This window comes from Poecilia reticulata, chromosome 1 (assembly GCF_904066995.2).
Source record: "Poecilia reticulata chromosome 1, P_reticulata-male-v2, whole genome shotgun sequence".
Classification (NCBI taxonomy): Eukaryota; Metazoa; Chordata; class Actinopteri; order Cyprinodontiformes; family Poeciliidae; genus Poecilia; species Poecilia reticulata.
In genome coordinates, this window is record NC_088830.1 from 34377104 (window position 1) to 34403143 (window position 26040).

General features: G+C 49.3%; 2 protein-coding genes and 2 long non-coding RNA genes across 10 annotated transcripts; 1 reads left to right on the forward strand and 3 right to left on the reverse strand.

Annotated features, from left to right (window-relative positions):
• Positions 1-582: 582 nt before the first annotated feature.
• capn1b (calpain 1, (mu/I) large subunit b) lies at positions 583-11993 on the reverse strand. 4 transcript variants are annotated; one of them, XM_081612250.1, is made up of 23 exons: positions 11846-11993; positions 11652-11748; positions 9180-9420; positions 9033-9102; positions 6381-6499; positions 6030-6163; positions 5792-5960; positions 5618-5701; positions 5467-5552; positions 5322-5396; positions 5091-5251; positions 4831-5000; positions 4296-4307; positions 4008-4219; positions 3898-3937; positions 3490-3555; positions 3351-3408; positions 3126-3190; positions 2968-3036; positions 2788-2866; positions 2591-2704; positions 2456-2514; positions 583-1228 (listed from the first exon to the last, which is right to left on the reverse strand). In XM_081612250.1, exons 1-23 carry the CDS (start codon positions 11976-11978, stop codon positions 1202-1204), a joined length of 2340 nt encoding a protein of 779 aa, XP_081468376.1. In that variant the 5' UTR covers positions 11979-11993; the 3' UTR covers positions 583-1201. The 4 variants fall into 4 exon arrangements, with proteins under 4 accessions (XP_081468376.1, XP_081468372.1, XP_081468381.1 ...); XM_081612246.1 differs by having other exon boundaries at positions 5618-5960; XM_081612255.1 differs by lacking the exons at positions 4831-5000; positions 5091-5251; positions 5322-5396; ... (2 more) ...; positions 5792-5960; positions 6030-6163.
• A 682-nt stretch (positions 11994-12675) lies between these two features.
• On the reverse strand, positions 12676-23046 carry LOC103473154 (calpain-2 catalytic subunit-like). 4 transcript variants are annotated; one of them, XM_081612259.1, is made up of 21 exons: positions 22614-23017; positions 21764-21833; positions 20905-21023; positions 20692-20825; positions 20338-20506; positions 20129-20212; positions 19973-20058; positions 19671-19736; positions 19427-19587; positions 19004-19173; positions 18921-18932; positions 18101-18312; positions 17878-17914; positions 16887-16952; positions 16759-16816; positions 16615-16679; positions 15791-15859; positions 15628-15706; positions 13173-13289; positions 13002-13060; positions 12676-12910 (listed from the first exon to the last, which is right to left on the reverse strand). In XM_081612259.1, exons 1-21 carry the CDS (start codon positions 22848-22850, stop codon positions 12887-12889), a joined length of 2094 nt encoding a protein of 697 aa, XP_081468385.1. In that variant the 5' UTR covers positions 22851-23017; the 3' UTR covers positions 12676-12886. The 4 variants fall into 4 exon arrangements, 3 of the variants coding, with proteins under 3 accessions (XP_081468385.1, XP_081468388.1, XP_081468393.1); XM_081612262.1 differs by lacking the exons at positions 12676-12910; positions 13002-13060 and adding exons at positions 14191-14206; positions 14443-14631 and having other exon boundaries at positions 13237-13289; positions 22614-23035; XR_014089638.1 differs by lacking the exons at positions 12676-12910; positions 13002-13060 and adding an exon at positions 14191-14631 and having other exon boundaries at positions 13237-13289; positions 22614-23046.
• On the forward strand, positions 15119-15707 carry LOC145553601 (uncharacterized). Its single transcript, XR_014089652.1, has 3 exons — positions 15119-15260; positions 15302-15517; positions 15583-15707. It is a non-coding gene; the product is annotated as an uncharacterized LOC145553601 (long non-coding RNA).
• A 192-nt stretch (positions 23047-23238) lies between the features above and the next one.
• Positions 23239-25828, reverse strand: LOC145553600 (uncharacterized). Its single transcript, XR_014089650.1, has 3 exons — positions 24836-25828; positions 24516-24652; positions 23239-24409 (listed from the first exon to the last, which is right to left on the reverse strand). It is a non-coding gene; the product is annotated as an uncharacterized LOC145553600 (long non-coding RNA).
• Positions 25829-26040: the final 212 nt, after the last annotated feature.

The window sequence follows — 26040 nt, forward strand, 5'->3', positions numbered from 1 at the left end:
TAATTACTGATGTAATTACTGGTGTAGTTACTGGTTAATTACTGGTGTAATTACTAGTTAATTACTGATGTAATTACTGGTGTAATTACTAGTTAATTACTGGTGTAATTACTGGTTAATTACTGGTGTAATTACTGATGTAATTACTGGTGTAATTACTGGTTAATTACTGGTGTAATTACTGATGTAATTACTGGTGTAGTTACTGGTTAATTACTGGTGTAATTACTAGTTAATTACTGATGTAATTACTGGTGTAATTACTGGTTAATTACTGGTGTAATTACTGGGTAATTACTGGTGTAGTTACTGGTGTAATTACTGGTTAATTACTGGTGTCTTAGCAAAACAAAGATAAAAATATCTCCTCTAAACATTAAATCCTAACCTGGGTAAACCTTCAGAGCATGTTGTGAAAGACCGTTAACGGGTCAATCTGTGGGAGTTCTGGTGAGCTGACCCATCGACCAGAACCAGTGGACTGGGTTTGGACCTGTAGTGACCTGGTTCTGACCCGGTTTATTTATTAACCGGGCTTTAGGTTCTGATCCAGGTTGAAGTATACAGACAGTCACAGTCAGCTGATCTGCGCCACTTTATTAAAGCTGTGGGTTCAATAAACCCTGAGCAGGTTCTCACAGGCATAAATACCGAGGAGCTACAGCGCCCTCTGTCAGGTCAAACTGGTACAGCAGGAGGGAGGCAGAGCTCAGGACTGTTGGTCGGTTCTGGGTTGGACGACCCGGTGGAGCCCAGCTGCAGGTCAGAAGAAATGAATGAATGAATCTGTGTTCTCAATTTGAGGATGAAACTTTCTTCATTTGTTAAATAACCTCTGAAATGAAAGCAGCTGATCACAGTGAATGACTTCTGACTGCAACTGAACACCAGAACCAGAACCAGAACCAGTTCTGAGTACCAATGAGAGGCTGCTGATGGACGAGCCGCCTCACCTGACCAGGTGAGTCCTCTCAGGTTACACTGAGTTGGTGGATTCATGCATGTTAGTGAAGGTTATGATAATTAACAGGTAAATATGAATAAATACATTAAAGTCAGACTCCACACTGTAGCCTAATTATTATATGATGATGATTATGGTAGTAACTAATATTGTGGACATTTTGCAGCTCAGTGGAGCAGCAGCATCTTCTGTCTGGGTGTTTTGCTCTCATCCGTCCTCTTGGGGGCGCTCTGGGTTTCAGCCACACATGGTCACAAAGAGCCACTGTGGAGAAGAAGCAACAGACAAACGGTGAATGTCAGGCGCCCCCTGGTGGCTGCATTTCCTGTCTGTTGTCATGGAAACGTCAGTTCATTTGAGTCTTACTGGATAATCAGTTCATTAGAATGATCCGTTCATCAGATCACAGTTCATTTCTACAGAACAGCGCCTCCTCCAGCACAATCTGTGTACTGCATTATTCAGAACCGGATCCGGGACCAGAACCCGGAAGACCCGCCCAGCAGGACGCCGACCGCCTCCCAACTGAGACTGAATAATCCAGTGAAGTGATTCGCTTCAGTTCATTCACTCATCGGCGGTGACTGCTTTAAAAAATTTAAGAAGAAAATAAGTTCGCACCGTGTCCAAGACTGTAATGCCAAGTAACATTATTATTAATTATATTTTTATGTTTTTTGTTTTCAATTACATATGTAAGTTTCACATTATTCCAGTAACAAAAAGGATTTTGTAAATCTCATAAATTAACAGTGAGCTGGTGAAACTAGATGAATAAATGAAAGTCTGATGTTGGAGAAGTAAGCTAGCAATATTTATTCTAGCGATATTTATGCTAGTAATATTTAACCTACCAATATTTATGCTATCAATATTTATGCTAGTAATATTTAAGCTAGCAATATTTATGCTAGTAATATTTAACCTACCAATATTTATTCTAGCGATATTTATGCTAGTAATATTTAACCTACCAATATTTATGCTATCAATATTTATGCTAGTAATATTTAAGCTAGCAATATTTATGCTAGTAATATTTAACCTACCAATATTTATGCTAGTAATATTTATGCTATCAATATTTATGCTAGTAATATTTAAGCTAGTAATATTTAAGCTAGTAATATTTAACCTACCAATATTTATGCTATCAATATTTATGCTAGTAATATTTAAGCTAGTAATATTTATGCTAGCAATATTTATGCTAGTAATATTTAACCTACCAATATTTATGCTATCAATATTTATGCTAGTAATATTTATGCTAGCGATATTTATGCTAGCAATATTTAAGTAACAGAAGGAAGAAGTTAATATCCTCCAATCAGGTGGAAACACCTACAAGGTTCCTTCATCCAAGATGGGAATGACCAGAGTGGTTTGGAATCATCAGTCAGAATACAGGACATGACTTCGGCTAACTGGACCAAGTCCAGAGGGCCAGAACCAAGCTGTAAAGTAAAAGGACAGAACAAGGTTTGGTACCTCCATGAGGTTCATCTCCACAGTTCCAGTCCCGTCTCTGTCCAGACCCTGGAAGATTCCTGACCAACAGACTCCAACAGGTCAGTTCAGAACCACATGAACAGAACCGGCTCCTGGATCAGGGTGTGGACTTACTGAACATGGTCTCCAGTTTGACCAGGCAGCAGGTGAAGTTGTCGAAGTCGATGATCTCATTGTCGGCGTATCGAGCGATCAGCATCTGATACAGCTTGTTGTTCAGTTTGAACCCTGCAGATGGAGCACATCCCGGGTCAGGTCCGGAGAACCAAGCCCGGTCCAACCCAAACTTCTTCCGGGAACATAAAACTCACCGCCGTTTTCCAGCGCCAGACGCATCTCATAAGAGTTCATGCAGCCGGACTTATCCAGATCAAACTCTCTGAAGATCCCCTGGAACACGACATTATCCCCTGAAAATCTCAACTGGACCCAACGGTCCTTAACCCTGACCCGTCTGGGTCAGAACCAGCCTGACTACTCCACTGACTCACCAGCCACTTCCTAATCTTGTTCCAAAGGATCTGAAACTCCAGCAGACCGAGCCGAGCGCTGCCGTCTTTCTGAGATCCAGTTAAGGTCCACCTGATCCAGACCCGGTAATGTGTTCAGGCCGGGTCAGAACCGACCCTGTCATTCAGAGGGAGGATACGTCCATAAGGCTGACCATGGCCCGGCAGGACTCCATGCTGAATCCGTCCGTCTGCAGGTCTCTGTCTGCAACAAGAAGCAAGAAGCATCTTCAGGAAGTGGAACCTGAAACCTTCAGGTTCTGGACCCAGACCAGCTCCACCCACGGTACACCTGGTACATTCTGTTATGTGGAACCTGATTGGCTGCAGAAACATGGTGACCCGCCCCACATGTGCAGACTCACGTTTGGAGACGACCCTGTTGAGGACGGTTCTGAGCTCCCGCACTGAGATCTCCATGTCCTGAGGACAGACAGCAAACAGTGAGCAGGTTCCTGAGCTCAGCGCTGAGCAGCCAATCAGAGCCGCAGGAGCTGAACTCACGTCTCCGGACAGCTGAGCAAACAAGGACCTAAAGGAGTCGTCAATGTCCTGCTCAGAGATTTCCTCCTATGGACACCAAAGGCAGCATCAGCCCAACAGAACATCTTAAAGAAACAGTAACGCGTTACTGACCCCTTTCTCCAGGAACCACTAATCCAACGCGTTGCTTTTTCAAATCTGATGCTAAACAATCAGTCCAACCTTATAATGGAGACACAGTGTTGATGCTACTATTACAAAATAACCTGCTACTAAGTTTAGGCAGAGATCAAAGTTCACAGGTTGTTGCCAGCAGCTGCTGAAAGTCACTAAAACGTAACTTTTAATGTAACTGAGTTACTTTCCAAATCAAGTCATCAGTAATCCGGTTAAAGTTGCTTTGACTAGGCTCCACTGCTCATCTCTCACCTCCTCATCCAGGTTGGCCACCAACACGTCGTCCAGGTCCCTGCAGGTTCACATGAGCACCAATCAGAGGCTGAAACCAGAACCACACCGTCTCACTGTCTCTCACTCACTCGGTCTCAGACTGTTTCTCAGTGAAAACCCGGAGGACAAAGTCTGCCTCCTTCGAGGGTTCAAACGTAGACGGGACGATCAGGTACTCTCCGGGCGGGAGGCGGAACCTGGAGCTCACCTCCCGCAGGTTGATGAAGCTGTCGGAGCGAGCGCAGGAGGAGCGGCGCAGGAAGAAGTCCTTCTTCATGTGGACACCTGCAGAACCTCGGACCTGCCGGGTGACCGGACCCGGAGCATCAACGTCGTTCCCAGAAACAGAACATGTGAGACAAATGATACGAACTGACCTCCTTGGGAATCTGTGGATGAGACAGAAAGAAGAAACACTGAGAGTCAACAGAACGTCTGTAATGATGAAACCGGACCTCAGGGCGGTCCGACAGGACTGACAAGAGGTTCTGATGTTTGCTCCAATCTGATCTTACAGCAGCTGATCGAATCAATCACCAGCAGATATTCCTGCTGCGTTCCAGCGAAAGGCTGAAGGGGGACCAACGGTACCAACGGTACCAACGGCACCAGGTGGTACCGTTGGTACCAGGTTGGCTTGACTCAGACAGAGAAAGAACCTCAGCAGCTGGAGCTCTGGTTCCAGTAGAACCGGGTCGACCGGACCATCAGGAGGGAAACAGCTTTAGGGCGGTTAGTTTCCACGCAGCTCTCAGAGAACGTGCTGCTTTAGTGGCAGTGGGGGTCCAGTAGAACCGGGTCGACTGGTAGACGGTTCTACTGGAACCGTTTCTGGCAGGGCGGTCAGTTTCCACGCAGCTCTCAGAGAACGTGCTGCTTTAGGAAACGCAGCAACACTCCAGCAGCTCTGACCTGGTAGATGGCGAAGCCGATGGTGTGCATGTCCTGGCCGTGGCGGCGGAACTGGCGGCGGTCCTTCTGCATCAGAGACACCAGGACGCTGCAGGCGGCCTCGTCATCCTCAGGGTCATCGTCCTCCTCTAGAAGAGTGATCTTGTACTGAGGGTTGATCCAGAAGGTGTCTGCAGGGAGGCATCATGGGAAATGGAGTCTGATCAGAGACGGGTTCATGCCTGTGGTGCGGCTGAAGGTTCTAGACCCTTTATCCTCACTGGGGTGGTTCCTGCAGCCTCCAGCTGTGCTACCTTTCCTCCAGCTGCCCTCGTACGTCACGGTGGTCCAGAAGCTGGTGGCATCCTGACTCAGTGCATCTGGAGTCAGGTTGCAAATCTCCAGACGTGAGAACTGATTCAGGAACTCCTGGAAGGACATCCTGACAGAAGAACATCAACCCGTTGGGACATTCGGAGTGACAGGACTTGGACTGCCCAGTACCAACCTACCAGAACTCTCCATCCTCCATCTTACACAGCATCTCATCCTTTTCTGCAGAGTCGATGGCGTTCCACTCCGAGGAGCTGAAACATCAAGATTCCCATGGATGATCCAACTCAAACCTCCTGTTCTTCCTTTCTGTGGAGCACTGACCTGTCGCTCCAGGCTCCGGTCCACTCCACCTGACCCCAGGGGTTCCTGATCCGGATCAGACGCTCCTGCCGCCCGCGGTACTCCAGCTGCAGGAGAAGCCAGGAGACAACTAGCATCAGTGAGCCCTGACACCCAGACCGTGTGAGCTCACCTGTCTGACCCCGGTCACCGAGTAGGCGTGGCCCTTCACCAGCTTCTTGAAGGTAATGGCCTCCATGTCAAAGGCGCTGGTGATCTGAGGACAGAGACTTGGTCTGTTTCCAAAGGAGCCCAAAGGACCCGGAGTTACTGGAGGCTGACTGGAGACAGTCCAGCAGGGACTCACGTCTATGGAGCATCCCAGCAGAGATCCCCTCTCCAGAGCTTTGCCCATGATCCGGTACAGATCTCTGGGAGCCGTTTTCAGCTCGTACATCTCCGCCACGCCGCCAGTGAAGTCCTCAAAACCTTCAGTGGTGCTGCCGCCGGACAAGGCCTCGTACGAACCATTCAGCCTGAGAGGATGGATGGACAGATGAGCAGATGTCCACCTGTCCACCTGTGTCCATGGCTCCGGTCCTTACTTGGCGTAGGCCTTCTCCAGCAGGGCGCTCCAGAACTCGCTTCCCTCAGCTGAGTGGACGAACAGCAGCTCTCCGTCTTTAACTGGCAGCCGGTCGTCAATCACCACGTCCACCCACTGGCCAAACTGCCAGAACTGAGGACAGAGAGGAGGACGGACAGACCGAATCCAATCCTGTCCAATAAACTCAGATCTGAACCTCTGTGACGGCCTAGTCCAAGGATGCAGGCCTGCGGGGCCGGAGACCTGCTAATGACCTGAAGATGAAGCAGAGACACCGGCCCTGCAGGCCTGGTCTAGGCCCTCCTCCTCCAGCTCAGGGGGCGTGGCCTGCCGGCAGGTAGAACCTCACCTGGAAGTGGAAGATGCCGGCGTACAGGTGGCTGAAGTCCTGGCCACCAGGGACCACCTGGTGAAGGAGCTGCTGGTTGAGAGTCAGAGAGCCGATAGCAGCCAGGAGCCAGCAGTCACCTGGAGAAACAGAGAGAGCAGTCAGCTGACCCGTCACCTGGCCAGGTGAGAGAGGGAGGAGAAGAGAGAGAGAGAGAGGAGAAGAGAGAGAGAGGAGAAGAGAGAGGGGAGGAGAGAGAGAGAGAGGAGAAGAGAGAGAGAGAGGAGAGAGAGAGAGAGAGGGGAGAAGAGAGGAGGAGAGATCCATCCCTCCATCATCCTGTCCTCCTGCTGCTTCCTGTCTTTCTCAGATGTTGACGTTTTCAGGCTGCAGGTAAACAGGAAGTGGCTCCTGCTGGGAAACGGCTGATGCATGATTAATGATTATTGGGAATCATTAATCATTAACTCCAGTCTGTTGTCTTATACATCAGACCGACCAAGACTGAGGAATGTCTGCGGCCCGGAGGGGGGGAGAGGTTCTAACTTTCAGGAGAGGCTCCTGCGTGTTGGTGTTCCTGCTAAATCCTGAATATTCCCTATTCGGTTGTCTTGGCCCTTTTATCTCATCCTGTGGGTTTTTCCTGACTGGGAACGAGAATAAAACCAGCTGAATGTGACGGCAGCCAATCACAAAGCACGGTGACGTCAGAGCAGAGGGGAATCCCAAACAGCTGACATATCGGAGATGATATGTGGATGATATGTAGATTTATTATTAAATCTAAAGGTCATTATTATGTTTATTCAGTTAAAAATGTTAACTATGAAAAAACATTTTCACCTCCAAATCATAGTGCAGCAAATAGAGCGGCTGCTCCGTCGTCTTTCATCCACCTCCTTTTCTTTTTGTTACGTCTTTTATTAAAATGACTCCACAAACTATCACTATTGTTTCTACATCATCATCCGTGTTTGGTTATTCTAAATTCCCGCCATGTTGGGGTTTTCCTGGATTATCGTCTGGAATCGGGATGTTCTGACTGGAATCGGTTCGTGTTGCTCCTGCCTTGGACACACGAACCGATCGAACCTGTTGGACTTTATCAGCTCTGTGGTCACAGAGGTTTGGAGAATCGGCCGACATTCTGAAATCTTTCTGTCTAAACCAGACTTAAGACTCACAAGCTCTACTCATCTCCTCTCGACCCAAACGCTCTGACTCTGGTCGCTATGGTAACGTTTACATATCCCTTCAAAATAAGATACAGATGCCCCACAAAAACCAACATTTTACTTTGGTGAACATTTTAACTCACGATAATGACTAACGGAGCCCTGAGCTTGTTTCTCTGCAACCAGACGGTCCATCTGGGAGTGATGAGAGACAATAACACCTGAAGTGTTGCTTATATCCACAGCCTGCTTGGTCTCTACGTGGTGAAGCAGCTTGAAGCTTCATTGCCTCATTAGCAGCCGGTCGCCGCATGTTACGCAGAGCGGCTTGTAATGTGGGACTCACCTACCGGTCCGGGATAAATCCATCCTCCTGTCTCTTCTCTGGGCCTTTTCCTCTCTGCAGAGAAACTTTCCAAAGACATCTGATCTGTTTCTGACTCATTTTGCTGCTTGTGACTCAGTGTAACCGAGAGAATCCAGTTAAAGGATTTTCAAAATAAAAGATCCTCCAGACTCAAATAATACATAAAACGGAAATATTGAATTATTTGTTGAGCGGCCCGGTACCAATTGGTCCACGGACCGGTACCGGTCCGCGGACCGGGGGTTGGGGACCACTGCTATAAAGGGTCAGTGTGTCACCAGGATCGTCCAGCAGGTGGAGCTAAATGACAGAGTTGCTTGCGGCTGATGACTGAAGACACATTATGGGTCATATCAGCAGTGATGATGATGAGCTGAATGATTATTAGTAGATTTTTATGAAGACTGATTAATTCCAGAAACCTGAAGAGAAAGGCATTGTGGGAAGGAAATTAGCTTAAGTATGAAATAAAAGCAGCAAGACTAAACCAACAGAAACTATAACGAAACGTTTTTAACTGTTTCTGTAATGTTAACTTTATTTCATAGCTCATCTACAGACATGTCTACCGCAGATCTGTGTCGTTTCTTCATTATTATTTTTCTCGTAATTTAACTAAACGTCTTTATTCTTTTCATCTGTAATTCTCAACCGAATGAGAAAAAACAATTATTTTATTTACTTTTCCATCAGAAACAGTTAAAATCTTCACTCAGACTGAAAGCGTCACCAGTTGATCAGGTTTTCCTCCTAAAGCTCCGGATGTCGTTAGATGATCGATATCAGGAACGTCAGCCTCTCTGATGACGTCATAGTTTAGCGGCGCTCTGAACTCAGTGACGCTGGTACCGGTACCGGTTCGGTTCGCAGCGTCTGTTTCCCTTTTTGGACCAGTTTATTTTATTATCTACAAATTTAAAATAATTCACTTGCCAACATTTTGTTGGTCATTTAGTTTAACAGAAAAACTGAGAATGTTGTTAATATTGTTCTGACCCGGTTGGTTCCGCCTCAGCACAGGAAACCAAACCAGCAAGGTTCCGGGCCTGGTCTGGGTCCAGAACCGGACCGGGTCCAGAACCAGGCCCGGCTGAATGAGGTGTAGATGGTCAGGTTGCCATGGTAACTCACCCAGCGCCCCCTGGCAGATGTCGGTCCTAGTGGCTCCGCCCACAATGAACCGCGGCTGCGCCGCCAGCTCCTGAACAGCCAATCAGAGACGAGCTGCGTCATCGACACGCCCTCGATTCCCGGCCCGGTTCCGGTTCCGGTTCTTACCGTGGGCCGGCGCCACTCCACGCCCCGGGTCTTGGCGCTGAGCGGACCCAGCTCCTTGAAGCCCAGCGAGCCAGGTTCTGCCGGAAAGAGCGGGTCCAGGAAGACGGTTCCGTTCTGCAGGCACTCCTCCCTCAGGGCCCAGAAGTCCTGGTTCTGGTACCGGACCGCCTGCTGGGCCGAGCCCAGGCCCCCGGCCCGGTCCCGCTCGTGTTGGATCCGACCCGACACGCTGCTGAACATCCTGAGCAGAACCAGAACCAAACACAGAACCGGACCAGAACCGGGTCAGAACCAGCAGCGGCGCCCCCTGCTGTCCGAAACAGCCCCTGACACGGAACCGGCAGTGGCGCAGCCAGAGGGGGGCCAGAACTGCCCCCCTGTCATCTGATTGGCCCCCTGATGATTGACATGTAACAGCTCCAGGTTATTCCTGTACATTATTTATAATCATTCTAAGCCAACCTGATATCTAAAGAAGAAAAACAATAATAAATATATGGAAATAAAATGTATAAAACTTGATATAAGTCCATGTGACATAAATAAATAGATTTTCATCACCAGCCTCCATAACAACAAGCTGATCTTCTTCTCCTGGTGTTTCAGTTGCTGCTGTGGTGAAACTCAAAGCCTGAAGCTCTTCATACCTGGTGGTGATGGTGAAACACCAATAAGTTATTTATTGATCCTCCACAAAGAGAAAAACCTGAAGAGGAACCACAATGTTCTAGTTTGGATCAGAGGCTGGAGGTTTTTATTGTCCGTCAAAGAAAAAATCATTTTATTTCCGTTTGTAGTCATTAAACGAAACATTTATTATTTCTCTGTTGGAACGTTTTTGAAATCAGGTAACATTTCATGAAATGAGGTGATTAGCAGACGGCAGAACTCTGATCGGTTCCTGATCGGTTCCTGATCGGTTCCTGATCGGTTCCTGATCGGTTCCTGATTGGTTCCTGATCGGTTCCTGATCGGTTCCTGATCGGTTCCTGATCGGTTCCTGATCGGTTCCTGATCCCGCATCACTTCCTCCAGAAGCGGATCAGCTGCTGGACGCTCCAGAGCCTCTGGTCCGTTAAAGCGTCCAGATCAGAGGTGATTCTCTGACAGATATTGTTCTAATAATGATTAATAATGATTAATAATGATTAATAATGATTAATAATGATTAATAATGATTAATAATGATTAATAATGAGCTCCACGATGTTCTCTGTGCGTAAAGTTAAACTGTCTGAGCACCAAGTGGTCAGCTGACTGGACAGAAACCAGTGAACTGCTCTCTGTTCTCATCACGACGAGGTGAGGAGGGAATCTGACATGTTAACTCAGTTTCTACTGGTTGGTTTTAAACACCATTAACTCAGCAGTGTAACTATATATTGTATGTTTGTCGCCTCATGTGTGATTAACTGGAGCGTTTATTGCTCTGCGCTGGTTTCTAACGGATCTTTAATGTCTTTCCTCTCAACAATCAGCTGTTATTCCTCTATTTAAACTACAATAAGTAGATCAGAACTTTCTGTTTAGCTTTTCTCTGTTTGCTGCAAACTCATTAAATATAAACTCATTAAATATAAACTCATTAAATATAAACTCATTAAATATAAACTCATTAAATATAAACTCATTAAATATAAACTCATTAAATATAAACTCATTAAATATAAACTCATTAAATATAAACTCATTAAATATAAACTCATTAAATATAAACTCATTAAATATAAACTCATTAGAAGCTGAACCTCCATCAGGCCAACAGTTCTGGTCTATTGTTACCTGTCCAATCAGAGCTTCCTAACCAAGGTGTCCATAACTCTTCAACTCGCTGTCAGCTCCGGTCAGAAAGACGTTGAGTTCAGTCCATGAGATGATATTCAGAAAGGATCTTTTATTGATTCTAGTTTCCTCTGTGATGAATCTGTGTAAAGTCCATCATGTCTCCATGTGGCCAAAGCTGTTAATTATAACATGTCAAATGACAGAGGGGCTTCAAACATAACCACATATTCAGTTTGGTTATTTTTTTAAATTATATATATATGTGCACACACACATTTAAAATGTTGCCCCCCCAGAGGTAGTCCTGGCCCCCCCCCCCCAACTTTAAAAGTCTAGCTCCGCCACTGGAACTGGACCCAGTGGTTCCGGTCAAAGTTCTGGACTGGATGACCCGGATATGAGCCGAACAAAGCCTGTTTTACCATCAGCTGATTAGCTCCCTGGTTCTGGTTCTGGTTCCGGTTCTGATTAAGTGGAAATTAACAAATTAATTTGTCCGGATCAGCAGATCTATCAGGTCCAGTTCATGCTGGTCCGAACCAGTAACACCGGAACCTTCTGCTCCCAGTAGAGCTCAGTGGACCAGAGTTCTTTAACTGGTTCCGACTGGTTCTGAAGTAGTTCAGCTCAGCAGCTCTGGGTGTTCTGCCCGAACCGAACCGGACCAAACAATGCTGTCATACTGACCTAAGAACCGGAACCAGAACCGGGTTCTCCTTCCGAACCTCGCCATGCAGTAACACCTGTCTGTGCGCGCGACCGGGACGCTGTGACGAGGACGGCTCTGATTGGATGAAATGTTTTTCATCAGTTTAGCGGCTGGTCCGGTCCAGAACTCACAGTCCGAACCGGGTCGGACCGCAGCTTGAAGTGTGACTCACCTGCGGTTCTGGTTCCGGCGACTCGGTGTCGGGATGTCTCTGAGTTCTGCAGTCGGGTTCTGGTTCCGAATGATGCTGAGGATGCTTCACTGCAGCACCGGCCCCGCCCGGCGGGGGAGGCGGGGCTCCGCATGACGTCACCGCACCACGGAGGGGCGGGGGGAGGTAGAGAGCGCCCCCTGCAGGAGGACAGCGGTCCAAGCCGAACTTATGCTTCTGGTTCTGACCCAGAAGGCGGGTTCTGGTCCAAAAGCATCAGATCAGAACCGGCTGAGATGAAAAAGAACATTCTGGAAGCACGAGCAGAAACGTGCTCAGGTTCTGGAGGATCTGACCGGGTCAGAACCGGGTTTGTGCTTTGAGGAGTAATAATGTGTATTTACATATTTAATGTATGAACTTTGAGCTTTATTTTGTGTTTCTGTCAGAGTAAATAGTTTTATTGTGAAAGTTCAGAACTTCCTGTTGGCAGTGAAATCTGTCCAAACTGAACCTGCAGAAAACTGATATTTAGAAATTAGTCCTTTATTTTCTACAGTAGTTTACTGTAAACATAATGGAAACAGGATTATACTAATTATACTAATATTTATTATATTAATATTTATTATAATAATTATATTAATATTAATTATATTAATATAATAAATATTAATATAATAAATATTAATGTAATTAATAATAAATATAATTATATTAATATTAATTATATTAATATAATTAATATTAATTATATTAATATTTATTATACTAATTATATTTATTGTATTATATGAAATTTCATTTCTGATTCCGGGTTCTTCATGTCTTTCAAATGAAACTGTAAAACACTGAGTGGAAACACTTTAATGATCCGGTAAAGAGCAGCCAGCAGATAAAAGCCTGACTAACAGGTTCTGTGTGGCGCCGGTCCAAATGGACCTGCAGAACATCAGCACAGAGCAGGCGGGTCCAGGGAGGTCAGCTGGTGGAGGAGCGGCTACAACACAATGAGAGAAGCTGCAGCTGGAAAGGCTTTGATGGCGAGAAGCAGGTTCTGGTTCAGATCATGGCGAAGTTCAGCCACTGCAACACGAACGCAGAGGGTTAAACTCCGGGTTAGACTCCTGAACTCTGATGATGAACTGATATAAACCGATTCCGCTTCCTGCCTCACCTGGTTCAGGTCCAGCTCGATGGAGCCACTCTGGTGGGCGTCCAGCTTCCTGAAGATCCCTGAGGAAAAACACGAGGTCAGCATGTCTGCTCGGCTGAAATCAGGGGGATGTTAACCACTCTGGATGCAGAGCAGTGAAGTTTGGTCCGCGCCGCTGATCTTCAGACTCACTGAACATCATCTCCAGCCTCGTCAGACACGCCACGAAGTTGTCAAAGTCGATGGTCATGTCCGGTTCCGAGTACCGGGCCACCAGCTGCTGGTAGATGGTGTTGTTGAGGGAGAAACCTTAGGAAGGACCAGGAAGCAGTTAGCTAGCAGCATGCTAACTCGATGCTAACAGGATGCTAACGTAAAGAGTAAACTGAACAACAGGAGAAAATTATCTTTTTTTCTCTAGTGGCCTTTATTTGATAGTTAATTGAAGTTAATTGGGTAATGAGAGACGGGACAGACATGCAGCAAAGGTCGCCAGGCCGGGAATCGAACCTGCGACAGCCGCGTCGAGGACTGGAGTTACAGATAAAGTTTAATGTCAACATTTCTGACTGTTAAACTGCTACATCTGATGAAGCTAACTGGGCTAGCTTCAAATGTAGCGCCAACACGACACATTACGGCCGGTTGGAGGACGTCTGACAGCTTCCTGTTGGACCGGGCCGGACCGCAGAGACGGGTCAACGGTTCTGTCGGCCCAGCCAATGAAACCAGTGATACTACAGGCCACGCCTCCTCCTGAGAAAAGGAGGGAATCACCATGGCAACCACTGACTTCCTGATTCAACGGCTTCTTCCTGCTGACATTAATCCATCATGGCCGCCGCAGTAATCCCAGGACAGAACTTCTTGAGTTCCAGAACCGGGTTGGTTCTGCAGAATTTAGTTCATACAGTTCAGAAATATCTGAAGTCCAAACAGGAAAATAAAGATAAATTAAGTTAAAGAGACAGGAACCCATTTAAAATGATCCAAACAAAGATGAAGCGGGTTCTGGAGGGGTTCTGGACGGGTTCTGGATCCTTAAATGGTCTTTATTCTGAAAACATTTGTAAAACTGAGCTGAACAAACAGAACCAGCATGAGTCCAACTCACTGTCAGCTGAACAGAACCTGAACAGAACCCAGCTTCATGTTGAAAGACACACAGATGGACAGTTTGAACCAGAACCAGAACCAGAACCAGACGTACCATCGCCATCAGCAGGCTGAGCAGCAGAAAACAGAAACACCCGTTAGATACAAACACTGCAGGAGACGTTAGAGATAAACAGGAAGTTCTCCTCAGTTTACACACACACACATACACAGACACACACACACACACACACACACACACACACACACACACACAGACACACACACGCATACACACATACACACAGACACACACACACACACACACAAACACACACACAGACACACACACACACACACACAGCACCTCGGGACAGATTCCCGGACCGTGACTCATCCCGACCACAGAGGGGCGCCGCCTGGCCCAGGAATGTCAGGGGGAGCGGCCCCTCCCACCCAGCCGGGGTTTTTCCACAGAGGGAGCATTGACTCCGCCCACTAACAGCTGATTGGCTGTTTGCGTCCATCCTGGAGGCGTCTCCATCAGAGGGACAAACTGCAGATGTTGGCGGAAGCAGCTAGACGTCAGACATGCAAGGACAGTCGGAGACGTGGAGGACACTGAGACACCTGTCCACCTGCATTTAGGGCACGGAGGTCTGGAGGGGGGGGGGGTGCTCCAGGCCTCCTGCAAGCTTTTCCATGTTTCCCTGGTCCAACATGCCTGAGAGCAGGTCTCCAGAGTCCTGCTGATGACCTCATGATGTCACTCAGGTGTGAGTGGAGACGAATCTACAGGTTGCAGGAGGCCCTGGAGTCTGGCCCCCCAGGCCCTGGAGTCTGACCCCCCAGGCCCTGGAATCTGGCCCCCCAGGCCCTGGAGTCTGGCCCCCCCTGGTCTAAAGCCTCCAGGCCTGGAGTCTGGCCTACCAGACCTGGAGCTTCCCCCCCCCCCCCCCCCCCCCCCCCCCCCCCCCCCCAGACCTGGAGCTGCCCCCCCCCCCCCCTCCAGACCTGGAGCTGCCCCCCCTGGTCTAAACCCAGTAGCATGGTAGATTAGCAGATTAAATCTTTGCTGATGGTTCGACATGCCGCTTCACTCCGGCCCGGTTTCGAACCCGATCTGATAATCTCACATGTTCTCAGACTATGGTGACGGATTCCTGCTGTGTTCAGAGCGACCCGGTTCGCTCCACACTCTCATCGGATCGACTCGGCCCGACCAGCTGGCAGTGTTGCATTATGGGACAGGAGAGGAGGAAGCTGGTCGTAGCAACACGAGAAAACTCAGCATCCTCATGGCGCTGTCCCAGCATGCACTGCAGCAGCAAGCGGGTCGGAGCCAGAACCGAAACCAAGAACTGATCCGTCTGAAAGTGGCACCAAACATCGAACTGACACGGTTAAAGCTGGCAGAGACACTGCAGCAGAACAGGAAGTAGGCAAGCAGAGGCAGGAAGTAGGCAGGCGCCAGGCAGGAAGTAGGCAGGCGCCAGGCAGGAAGTAGGCAGGCGCCAGGCAGGAAGTTAACCCTCTGACCACAGCGACCCACCTGCGTCCTTGAAGGCCACCCTCATCTCCGGAGTGCTCATGGTTCCAGAGTTATCCGAGTCGTTCTGCTTGTAGATCGACTGCAGGAACAGCAAACACTGAGATTTTCCACAATTCAACATCAAGAAAACAGCAGGTGTCACAGGTCAAAGGTCACAGCTCACCAGGTATGTCTGCACCTTCTTCCACAGCGTGGCGAACTCTCCAAGGCCCAGCTTGCCGTTCCCGCTGTCCTGCTGCAGGTTAAAGGTCACTCACAGGTGTTGGACAGGTGGGACCGCTGACCAATCAGCTGGCTGATCAGCTGACCAATCACAGATCATGTAAAGGCATTTAAACTGGTTGGGTCCTCATGGACCCTCTGAGACCTGCTGAGGCTGCAGAGTTCCAGAACCAGAACCGGTATGTTGCCCCAGAACCTCCTGACCATGGCTCCAGCCCAATTCCCCGCCCCCTCACAGACCCCACCCCTCTTAATCCCCGCCCACATGCTCCGCCCCCCAGCCTCCACCCTGATGCTCTGCCCCCCAGCCTCCGCCCACATGCTCCGCCCCCAGGCTCTGCCCACATGCTCCGCCCACATGCTCCGCCCCCCAGCCTCCGCCCTGATGCTCTGCCCCCCAGCCTCCACCCTGATGCTCTGCCCCCCAGCCTCCGCCCACATGCTCCGCCCACATGCTCCGCCCCCCAAGCTCCGCCCCCCAGCCTCCGCCCTGATGCTCTGCCCCCCAGGCTCTGCCCACATGCTCCGCCCCCCAGCCTCCGCCCACATGCTCCGCCCCCCAGCCTCCGCCCACATGCTCCGCCCACATGCTCCGCCCCCCAAGCTCCGCCCCCCAGCCTCCGCCCTGATGCTCCGCCCCCCAGCCTCCGCCCTGATGCTCCGCCCCCAGGCTCTGCCCACATGCTCCGTCCCCCAGCCTCCGCCCTGATGCTCCGCCCTCCAGCCTCCACCCTGATGCTCCGCCCCCCAGGCGGTGAAGGATACGTCCATCAGGTTGACCATGACCTTGCAGGTCTCTACGCTGAATCCGTCTGTTTTGATGTCAGTTCCTGTTAAAACAACAACAAACAGGAAGTCATGGCTGCGGCCGCTCCAGCGCAGCGTGTTGAACGTGGCGAAGCGGCTCACGTTTGGCTACGATCTTGTTCATGATGGTCCGGAGCTCGTAGGCGGAGATTTCCATGTCCTGAAACAGAGGCAGCCAATCAGCAGGGAGGAAGCAGCCGCTGGGCGGGGCCAGCCACGGCGACACTTACGGCTCCCGCGAGTTTAGTGAACAGGTTCCTGAACCCGGAGTCCACCTCTCCGTCCGACACCGTCTCCTAGACACAGTCACCATGGCAACAGTCAGAGCATCACAACAGACCAGATAACAGTGCAAAGATCTGGGCTTTCATGGTACCAACTGGTACCAGCAACACCAGCCAGCATTAATGATCCTGTTTCTAAATTAACAATCATATTATTATTAGAAGTTTTTGTAAATAATAAAATGTGATGTAAATCAGACCTGCTACATAATATTTTATAGATTTACATTTTTAAAACAAGTCCAGCATAACTGCAGTTTCACAGCAGGTTCCTTTTCTGCAGAACGTAGAAAACAGGGCAGACATAATTGACCGTGAGGGCAGCGTCCTGCAGACGGCTCGTCCTCACAGCACTGATGGACGTTAGATGGTGTGGAATATCATTCCATACTTTGGGATGAACACAGGAACCGTTTTAAAGGCTGGGGGAGCGTTTAGGAAGCCACATGTCTGCATGACTGCCTAGGTGGGCCCCATGTGGGGAAAAGGAGGGCAGACCAGATGGGTCCCATATGGGTTTGTCCGTGTAGGGCCACAGTCTACATGGGCCCCACATGGGCAAACCCATGTGGGGCCACCGTGGAACCCGCGGACAAACCCATATGGGACCCATATATCAGCCCTCCTTTCCCCCACATGGGGCCCACCTAGGCATGAGCGATCATGTAAAACCACTATGCAGAATGTAATAATCTATATTTCATATTTTATCCAAACTTTTCCAGCCAGGGTTCATAGGTCACGATGGTGCAACGTTCTTTCCGTTTCAGCAGGTGAAACATCATAACTGTACAGCAACATATTTCAACAGAACTCTAAAGTTTAACATCTTCAAAGTTAAATACATGTACTAGCATGTAGCTAACAGCTGGCTAACAGCTGTAACACTAGCAGCTGGAATGCGCTAGCTACCAGATGTGGGCGGATCATCACTCACATCACTGAGGTTGGCGCTGACCGGGTCGTCACAGGGCCTGAAACAGAACAAACGGTTCTGATTACGCTCTCTGATCCGGACCCTCTTCCCCTCCTCTGCACCTTCCACAGAACAGAACCGGGATTCTGGACTGAAGGAAGTCTCCGAGGAACCTCTCACAGAGTCTACAGGGGGGGACGGGTCAGACGGAGAACCGAAGAGGTTCTGGTCCAGCAGAACTTACACGGTCTCAGTCTGCTTCTCGGAGAACACTCGGATGCAGAAGTCCCCGTCTTGGTGCGGGTCAAAGGTGGACGGGACAATCAGGTACTCTCCAGGTGGCATCTTGAAGCGGGAGCTCACCTCCCGCAGGTTGATGAAGGTTTCTGACCTCGCCGTCTGAGCGTGGGTCAGGAAGAAGTTCTTGTCCAGGTGGACCTCCCTCTGTCCGTGGAACTGCAGACAGACAGCCAATCAGGAAAGCTCTTAAAGTCACCTGTACCTGTCCAGGAGAAGCGTTCAGAAATGAGCTGATGAAGGCAAGAACGTCCAGGAAGACCTTCAGGAGGTTCTGCAGACTCGTCCTAATGAGGGTTCAATAACTGACACTAATGGCTCAAGAAGACCTTCAAGGACGTCAGTGAGACCAACAGATCGGAGCTGAAACCAACCTGCTGCGATCTCATCAGGTTTTACTGAAAATACTCTAAAACCAGAAAGTGATGCTTTCTAACAAAGAGAAACTTTGTGTTTTGCTAAGATGTTAATAGTTTCCTGTTGGATCAGGCCAGGCCAGGTGTTGCCTCCCTTCCTGTAGCCTAATTAGGCTCCGCCCACCAGCCGTTAGCTTGCCGGGCAGGTTGAGTCATCAACATTGATGTCTGTTTGTCTTTCCAGGAAGTCAGAGGTTGCAAACAACCCTGAAATTACCAGACAAACACGTCTATCAGGCCGTAAGCCCAACCCTGGCCAGGGAGAACCTGAACTGAATCCTTTCCAGCCAGCAGGTTTCCATGTTTCTATGTGAAGAAGGTGAGGAGCTGAAGGCTTCCAGGTAGACTCACCTGGGGGGGAACCTGGAGGGACAAAGCAGAGTTAGATCCTGGACTCATGTTAGAATCTGAAGCTGGAATCAAAGGTTTCGGACCTCGTAGATGGCAAAGCCGATGGTGTGCATGTCCTCGCCTTGTTTGCGCAGCTTCCTGCGGTTCTTCTGGATCAGACCGACCACAAAGCTGCAGCCCACCTCACCGTCATCAGGGTCATCATCTTCCTCATCCAGCTTGATCACAAACTGAGGGTTTGTCCAGAACGTGTCTGAGGAGAAAAACCAGCAGACATGAATCACCCTCTGGTTCCCTCTGACTCAATAGAACCTAGTGGGTCATGAAAGTCATTGCTCCCATTAGAACCTGTCCTGAGCAGTTCTGGTTCTGGTCCAGTCATGCGTTTTAGGCAGGACACTGATCTTTTTCTATGATCCAGATTCATATAAGTTCCTAAGGGAACAGTCAGGACCATCCGGTCCATCGGTACCACCAGAGGTCTGTAGTGTTGCGTAGCTACTAACAGGGGTGGTTCCGGCATCCTCCAGCCGTGGAGCCTCTCCTCCAGGTGCCGTCGAACGTGCTGACGCTCCAGTGTTTGACGGAGTTGTCGTCTATCGCATCGGGAGTCAGAGTGCACACCTCGATTCGGGAGTAGTTACGCTGGAAATCACTGAACGACATCCTACAGAGACAGGAACAGAGACGGATCTCATTCCGTCCTCAGATCACTTCATGAATGTCACTGGGACATTCTGTTCGTCCTACCAGAACTCTCCGTCCTCTGATCTGGCGTGGGGACAGTCTCCCTCGACGTAGTTCCACTCAGAAGACCTGCATAGAAGGAGATGCTGCTGTTAGACACTCAGCTGCAGGACCAAAGACTGACAAGTTGGTCAGTGGTCAGGCTCCTGCTTCTGTCCTGAAACCAGTTAGACCATAGAAGATCTACATAGAAGATCTACCTTCTATGTAGATCAACTGGCTCTTTAGTTCTTGATCATCTGAACTCATTTTGAAGACAACACCTGCTGGTTTCAGAATCTCACAGTCCGGTTCTGGTTGCTTACCCATCGCTCCACGCTCCGGTCCACTCCACCTGACCCCAGGGGTTCCTCATCCTAACCAGCTTCTCCTGACGCCCCCGGTAGTTCACCTGCAACCAGAACACAGAGTTTTCTCCTGTTTCTGCTTGACAGAATCTCCATTCCAGGACTTCCGGCTACCTCCACGGCCCCCGTCAACGAGTAGGCGTGGCCTTTCACCAGCTTCTGTCGAGTCACCGCCTCCGAGTCTGCAGCACTTGTGATCTGCAGCAACAACAAGCAAATCATCATGCCAGGGTTCAGCTGAAGAGAGCTGATGTTCTGCTGACAGGAAGTCAACCCTCAGCAGCCCTGGAGGTGGTGCACAGTAGGAGTGACGGTGAACTCACGTCGATGGAGCAGCCCAGCAGAGCGCCGGCCTCCAGCGCCTTCTTGATGATCTGAAACATGTTGGATGGTGGCCGGTTGAGGTCATAGTTCTCTGCGATACCTCCAGTGAAGTCCTCGAAGCCCTCGGTGGTGGAGCCACCAGACAGGGCTTCGTAGCAGCCATTCACCCTGCAGGAACAGCAGTAAAGCCACGGGTTGACGCCGTGTCATGCAAGGTTTCATTCCTTCAGCTGTTTCTATGCAGATGATGGAAGAAGGACTCAGCCAGGAGGAAAACCCCCCAGCAGGTCCCTGTGGATCCAACCTCCTCCCATCCGCTCCAGTAGAACCAGCTCGGTTCTGCGTGCTCTTACTTGGCGTAGGCCTTTTCCAGCAGGGCGCTCCAGAACTCCCGGCCTTCCGCTGAGTGGACGAACAGCAGCTCCCCGTCTTTAACCGGAAGCCTGTCGTCAATCACCACATCCACCCACTCCCCAAACTGCCAGAACTGAGACCAGAACAGGAAGACGTCTGAGATACAACACAAACTTCCTGTGATGGCGGAAGAAGCCAAACACCTGGAATACCTGGAAGTGGAAGATTCCTGCATAGTTGTCTCCAAACCCTTGGTCTGTGGGAACGACTCGCTCCATCACAAACTCGTTCATGGTCAGAGAGGCAATGGCGGCCAGCAGCCAGCAATCACCTGGACAGGAAGGAGACCATAACTCACTGTTGCCCCCTACAGGAAGTGCTCAGTAACACCTTCACACCCCCCACACCCAGCCAGGCTCTCTGTCTCCCCCTGCTGGCCCCCGGCTTTCATGGGTTCTGATTTGGAAGTAAGTTTGAAGCCAGGTTCTGTTCCGGACCAGAACCTGCCTGTCAGCGATGTGATTGGTTCTGATGGGTTTTTAGCCTTTTGGTGTTTTTCTCAGAGCTTCTCCCAAACAGCTCCATCATTCCTGGCCAATCAGAGGAGGAAGAGCTTCTTAAAGAGACAGGAGGATGGCAAGTGATGGACCGGAACCATCAGACGCCCAGCATGTTTGTTCCGGTCCAGCTCCACAGAGACCAGTTTGGGAGAGGTCTCACTCTGCAGCGTGGCTGCGGCGTGACTCACTCAGCACGTGACACGGCGCGTCCTGATTGGCCGACCGCGCTCCGTCTCACGCCGCTTCTCTTCCTGTCAGCCAATCAGAGCGCAGCCTGCAGCTGATGCTGAATCTGCCCGGAACCAGCAGCCACTGCTGCCCTCTGGACCCGGGTCGAATCAGATCAGAACCATCCAGAACCTGGTGAAGCTTCTGCTGGTTGGATCTGGTTCCCCCTGCAGGATTGCTGGTTCGGTTCTGTGGACCCGTGGCCCGGTTCTACATGGCTGGACCCAGGGGAGGAATCGGTGACCTCTGACCTCTGCATTCAGGACCAGCGTGAAAAACTCACCCAGCGCTCCCTGACAGATGTCGGTTCTGGTGGCACCGCCCACGATGAACTCCGGGTTTGAGACCAGCTCCTGCAGCAGGACAGAACCGGGTCAGACAGGAGGACAGAACCGGGCTGGTTCCGGTCCAACAGGATTAAACACTTTGATCAGAACCCATCTGCCCTCAGCTGGACATCGAGTGGGCGGGGCCCATCTCCTGTCTGTGTTTGGTGACGTCACAGTCATCGCCATGACGACCGGCTGGACGTCTCTGTCCAACCTGTCCATAAGCAGTGGACCCACCCTGAGACAGGCTAACCTTTGACCTCCTCTTGGACCAATCAGAGCAGAGCTGCTCCTATTAGTTCAAACATTAATAATCATTTTCTAGATATGGACTCATCTGGACCAGACCGGATCGGTTCTGAAAGCCGGACCGGGTCAGCCTCTTAATGACTTCCAGGTGCTTCCAAATGGACCAGACCAGAACCAGAGACCTGCTGCTGCAGGCTGATAGTTCTGGACGGTTCTGAGCGACCCGGTTCTCCATGTCTACAGTCCTGAGAGGTTCTGGTTCTGGATCAGCCAGCCAACTGGGCCACCTTGAAGTCTGCTGCTGACCCAGGTGTGTCTATCTGACCTGGTTCTGGTTCTGTCTGACATCCTGCTCAGACTCTCTCTCAGGTTCCGGTCCAATCCGCAGAAAAACCCTCGGGGTTCATGTCTTCCCATTTTCTCTACGACAGGACCGGAACCAGAACCCGGACCCAGTCGGATGGTTCGGTCAGATTCGGAGCAGGGAGGGTCCGGCCCCACCCCTCTCCTTCCTCCCGGATTCCCCATCCGCCCCGGTTCGGGCTCGGTTCTTACCTTGGGCCTCTTCCAGGTGACTCCGCGGGTCTTGTGGGAGTTCCGACCCAGTTCCTTGAAGCCCAGAGATTCGGGTTCGGCCGGGAAGGTGGGGTCGCAGAAAAGCTGCCCGGAGGAGCGGCACTGCGCGCGCAGGGCCTCGAAGTTCTGGTTCAGGTACCGAACCGCGTTGGAGTTGGTTCCGAACCCCGCGGCCAGGGCCCGCTTCTTGGCTAGAGTGGAGGCGACTCCGGACATGATGGCGCAGAACAGAACAGAACCGAACCGGGTCGCAACTAAGCGGAAAAAGTTTTGCTGCTGGACTCGGAGTCTGACTCAGAGTGAGACCTCCTCCCTGAGAGGAGGAGCCTATCTCTGCTTGTCTGCTGCCAAAACAGCCAGAGCCAGGACCGGAACCGGGACCAGAATCGGATCCCGACCAGAACCAGCAGGTCTGCTGCTCAGTCAGAACACCGAGGCTCATCCATCCAGCATCCAACCGGTTGGATGCTCCAAGTTTCCACAGAGACACGAGCTGCCAGTGGCGGAGCCAGAGGGGGGCCAGGACTACCTCTGGGGGGGCAACATTTTAAATGTGTGTGTGCATATATATGTATAATTAAAAAACATAACCAAACTGAATATGTGGTTATGTTTGAAGCCCCTCTGTCATTTGACATGTTATAATTAACAGCTTTGGCCACATGGAGACATGATGGACTTTACACAGATTCATCACAGAGGAAACTAGAATCAATAAAAGATCCTTTCTGAATATCATCTCATGGACTGAACTCAACGTCTTTCTGACCGGAGCTGACAGCGAGTTGAAGAGTTATGGACACCTTGGTTAGGAAGCTCTGATTGGACAGGTAACAATAGACCAGAACTGTTGGCCTGATGGAGGTTCAGCTTCTAATGAGTTTATATTTAATGAGTTTATATTTAATGAGTTTATATTTAATGAGTTTATATTTAATGAGTTTATATTTAATGAGTTTATATTTAATGAGTTTATATTTAATGAGTTTATATTTAATGAGTTTATATTTAATGAGTTTATATTTAATGAGTTTGCAGCAAACAGAGAAAAGCTAAACAGAAAGTTCTGATCTACTTATTGTAGTTTAAATAGAGGAATAACAGCTGATTGTTGAGAGGAAAGACATTAAAGATCCGTTAGAAACCAGCGCAGAGCAATAAACGCTCCAGTTAATCACACATGAGGCGACAAACATACAATATATAGTTACACTGCTGAGTTAATGGTGTTTAAAACCAACCAGTAGAAACTGAGTTAACATGTCAGATTCCCTCCTCACCTCGTCTTGATGAGAACAGAGAGCAGTTCACTGGTTTCTGTCCAGTCAGCTGACCACTTGGTGCTCAGACAGTTTAACTTTACGCACAGAGAACATCGTGGAGCTCATTATTAATCATTATTAATCATTATTAATCATTATTAATCATTATTAATCATTATTAATCATTATTAATCATTATTAATCATTATTAGAACAATATCTGTCAGAGAATCACCTCTGATCTGGACGCTTTAACGGACCAGAGGCTCTGGAGCGTCCAGCAGCTGATCCGCTTCTGGAGGAAGTGATGCGGGATCAGGAACCGATCAGGAACCGATCAGGAACCGATCAGGAACCGATCAGGAACCAATCAGGAACCGATCAGGAACCAATCAGAACCAATCAGGAACCGATCAGGAACCAATCAGGAACCAATCAGAACCGATCAGGAACCAATCAGGAACCGATCAGAGTTCTGCCGTCTGATTATCACCTCATTTCCTGAAATGTTACCTGGTTTCAAAAACGTTCCAACAGATAAATAATAAATGTTTCGTTTAATGACTACAAACGGAAATAAAATGATTTTTTCTTTGACGGACAATAAAAACCTCTAAACCTCTGATCCAAACTAGAACATTGTGGTTCCTCTTCAGGTTTTTCTCTTTGTGGAGGATCAATAAATAACTTATTGGTGTTTCACCATCACCACCAGGTATGAAGCGCTTTAGGCTTTGAGTTTCACCACAGCAGCAACTGAAACACCAGGAGAAGAAGATCAGCTTGTTGTTATGGAGGCTGGTGATGAAAATCTATTTATTTATGTCACATGGACTTATATAAAGTTTTATACATTTTATTTTCATATATTTATTATTGTTTTTCTTCTTTAGATATCAGGTTGGCTTAGAATGATTATAAATAATGTGCAGGAATAACCTGGAGCTGTTACATGTCAATCATCAGGGGGCCAATCAGATGACAGGGGGGCCAATCAGATGACAGGGGGGGGGGCACTGGCCCCCCTGGCCCCCCCTCTGGCTGCGCCACTGCGAGCTGCTGCAGATCGATCAGTTTATTAGAACAATGAGCCACGAGGCACTTCAAAGAGTTTTCAACACCTGATCAATACCTGATCAATACCTGATCAACATGTTGGTCAATTCTTCATTTATCATCAAACTCCAACCAGCTCAGGATTTCCGGTTTGTTCCAGATCTGTGGAGCATAGAAGCTGAAAGCTGCTTCTCCATGTTTGGTTCTGATTCTGTTCAATCCCTCAGTGTCTCCATGAAGGAGTCGGGTCGGGTCGGGTCAGACAGAACCTCTTTCAGCTGCTGTTTGCTCTGCAGGCTGTTTACTCACCACACACACACACACACACACAGCCTCACTGCTGCTACTGTCTGATGCTGGCCCAGCAGAACCTCGGCCTCGCCGGGTCCAATTCAGCAGAACCAGACAGGAAACAGCTGAAGAACCAGAACCAGATCAGATCCAGAACTCTCCGATGCAAATGAATCACTTCCTGTTCGGGTTCCTCTCAGATCTGATTCAGGGTGTCAATACTTCCTGGGGGTGAAGGGTCAAAGGTCATCGCAGTGCAGCCACTTACTGCTCCAGAACGTTCTTCTCCAGCGGCTCACCTGGACCGAGGGCGCCCCCTGCTGGTCAGTGTGTCCGAAACGATGGGGCCCAGTAACAAACTGGGAATGATGCAGTAAACTGCAGGGTGGAGACGCCATGACTCAGGCTGCAGGAACGAGGCAGCTTTTGGGAACAGGAAGTCCCTTCCTGCTGCTCGCTGCCAGCGCCTTTCACAATAAAAGCATGCGCGCAGAAGAAGCCCTTCTGGGTCGGAACCTCTTGGACTTTTGGTTCAAAGTTCGTTCTGGTTTTTCTGTTCCTCCCTGGGTTCACTTCTTCATGCAGAACCGTGGTTCTGGTTCCGGTTCGGACCTGAGGCTTTCTGACCGTCCTCCAAGCCAAGAAGGAAGTAGATTTTATTTTGGAGGGCCCGGCCTCACCTGGCATCACTCACCTGGGCCATATATATATAGTTTTGAGAATTTGGAAACAGTTGCTTTTTATTTCTCAGGGTTATGGGGGGAGAGAGGATATTTCAGCTGCCTGATCAAATCTGT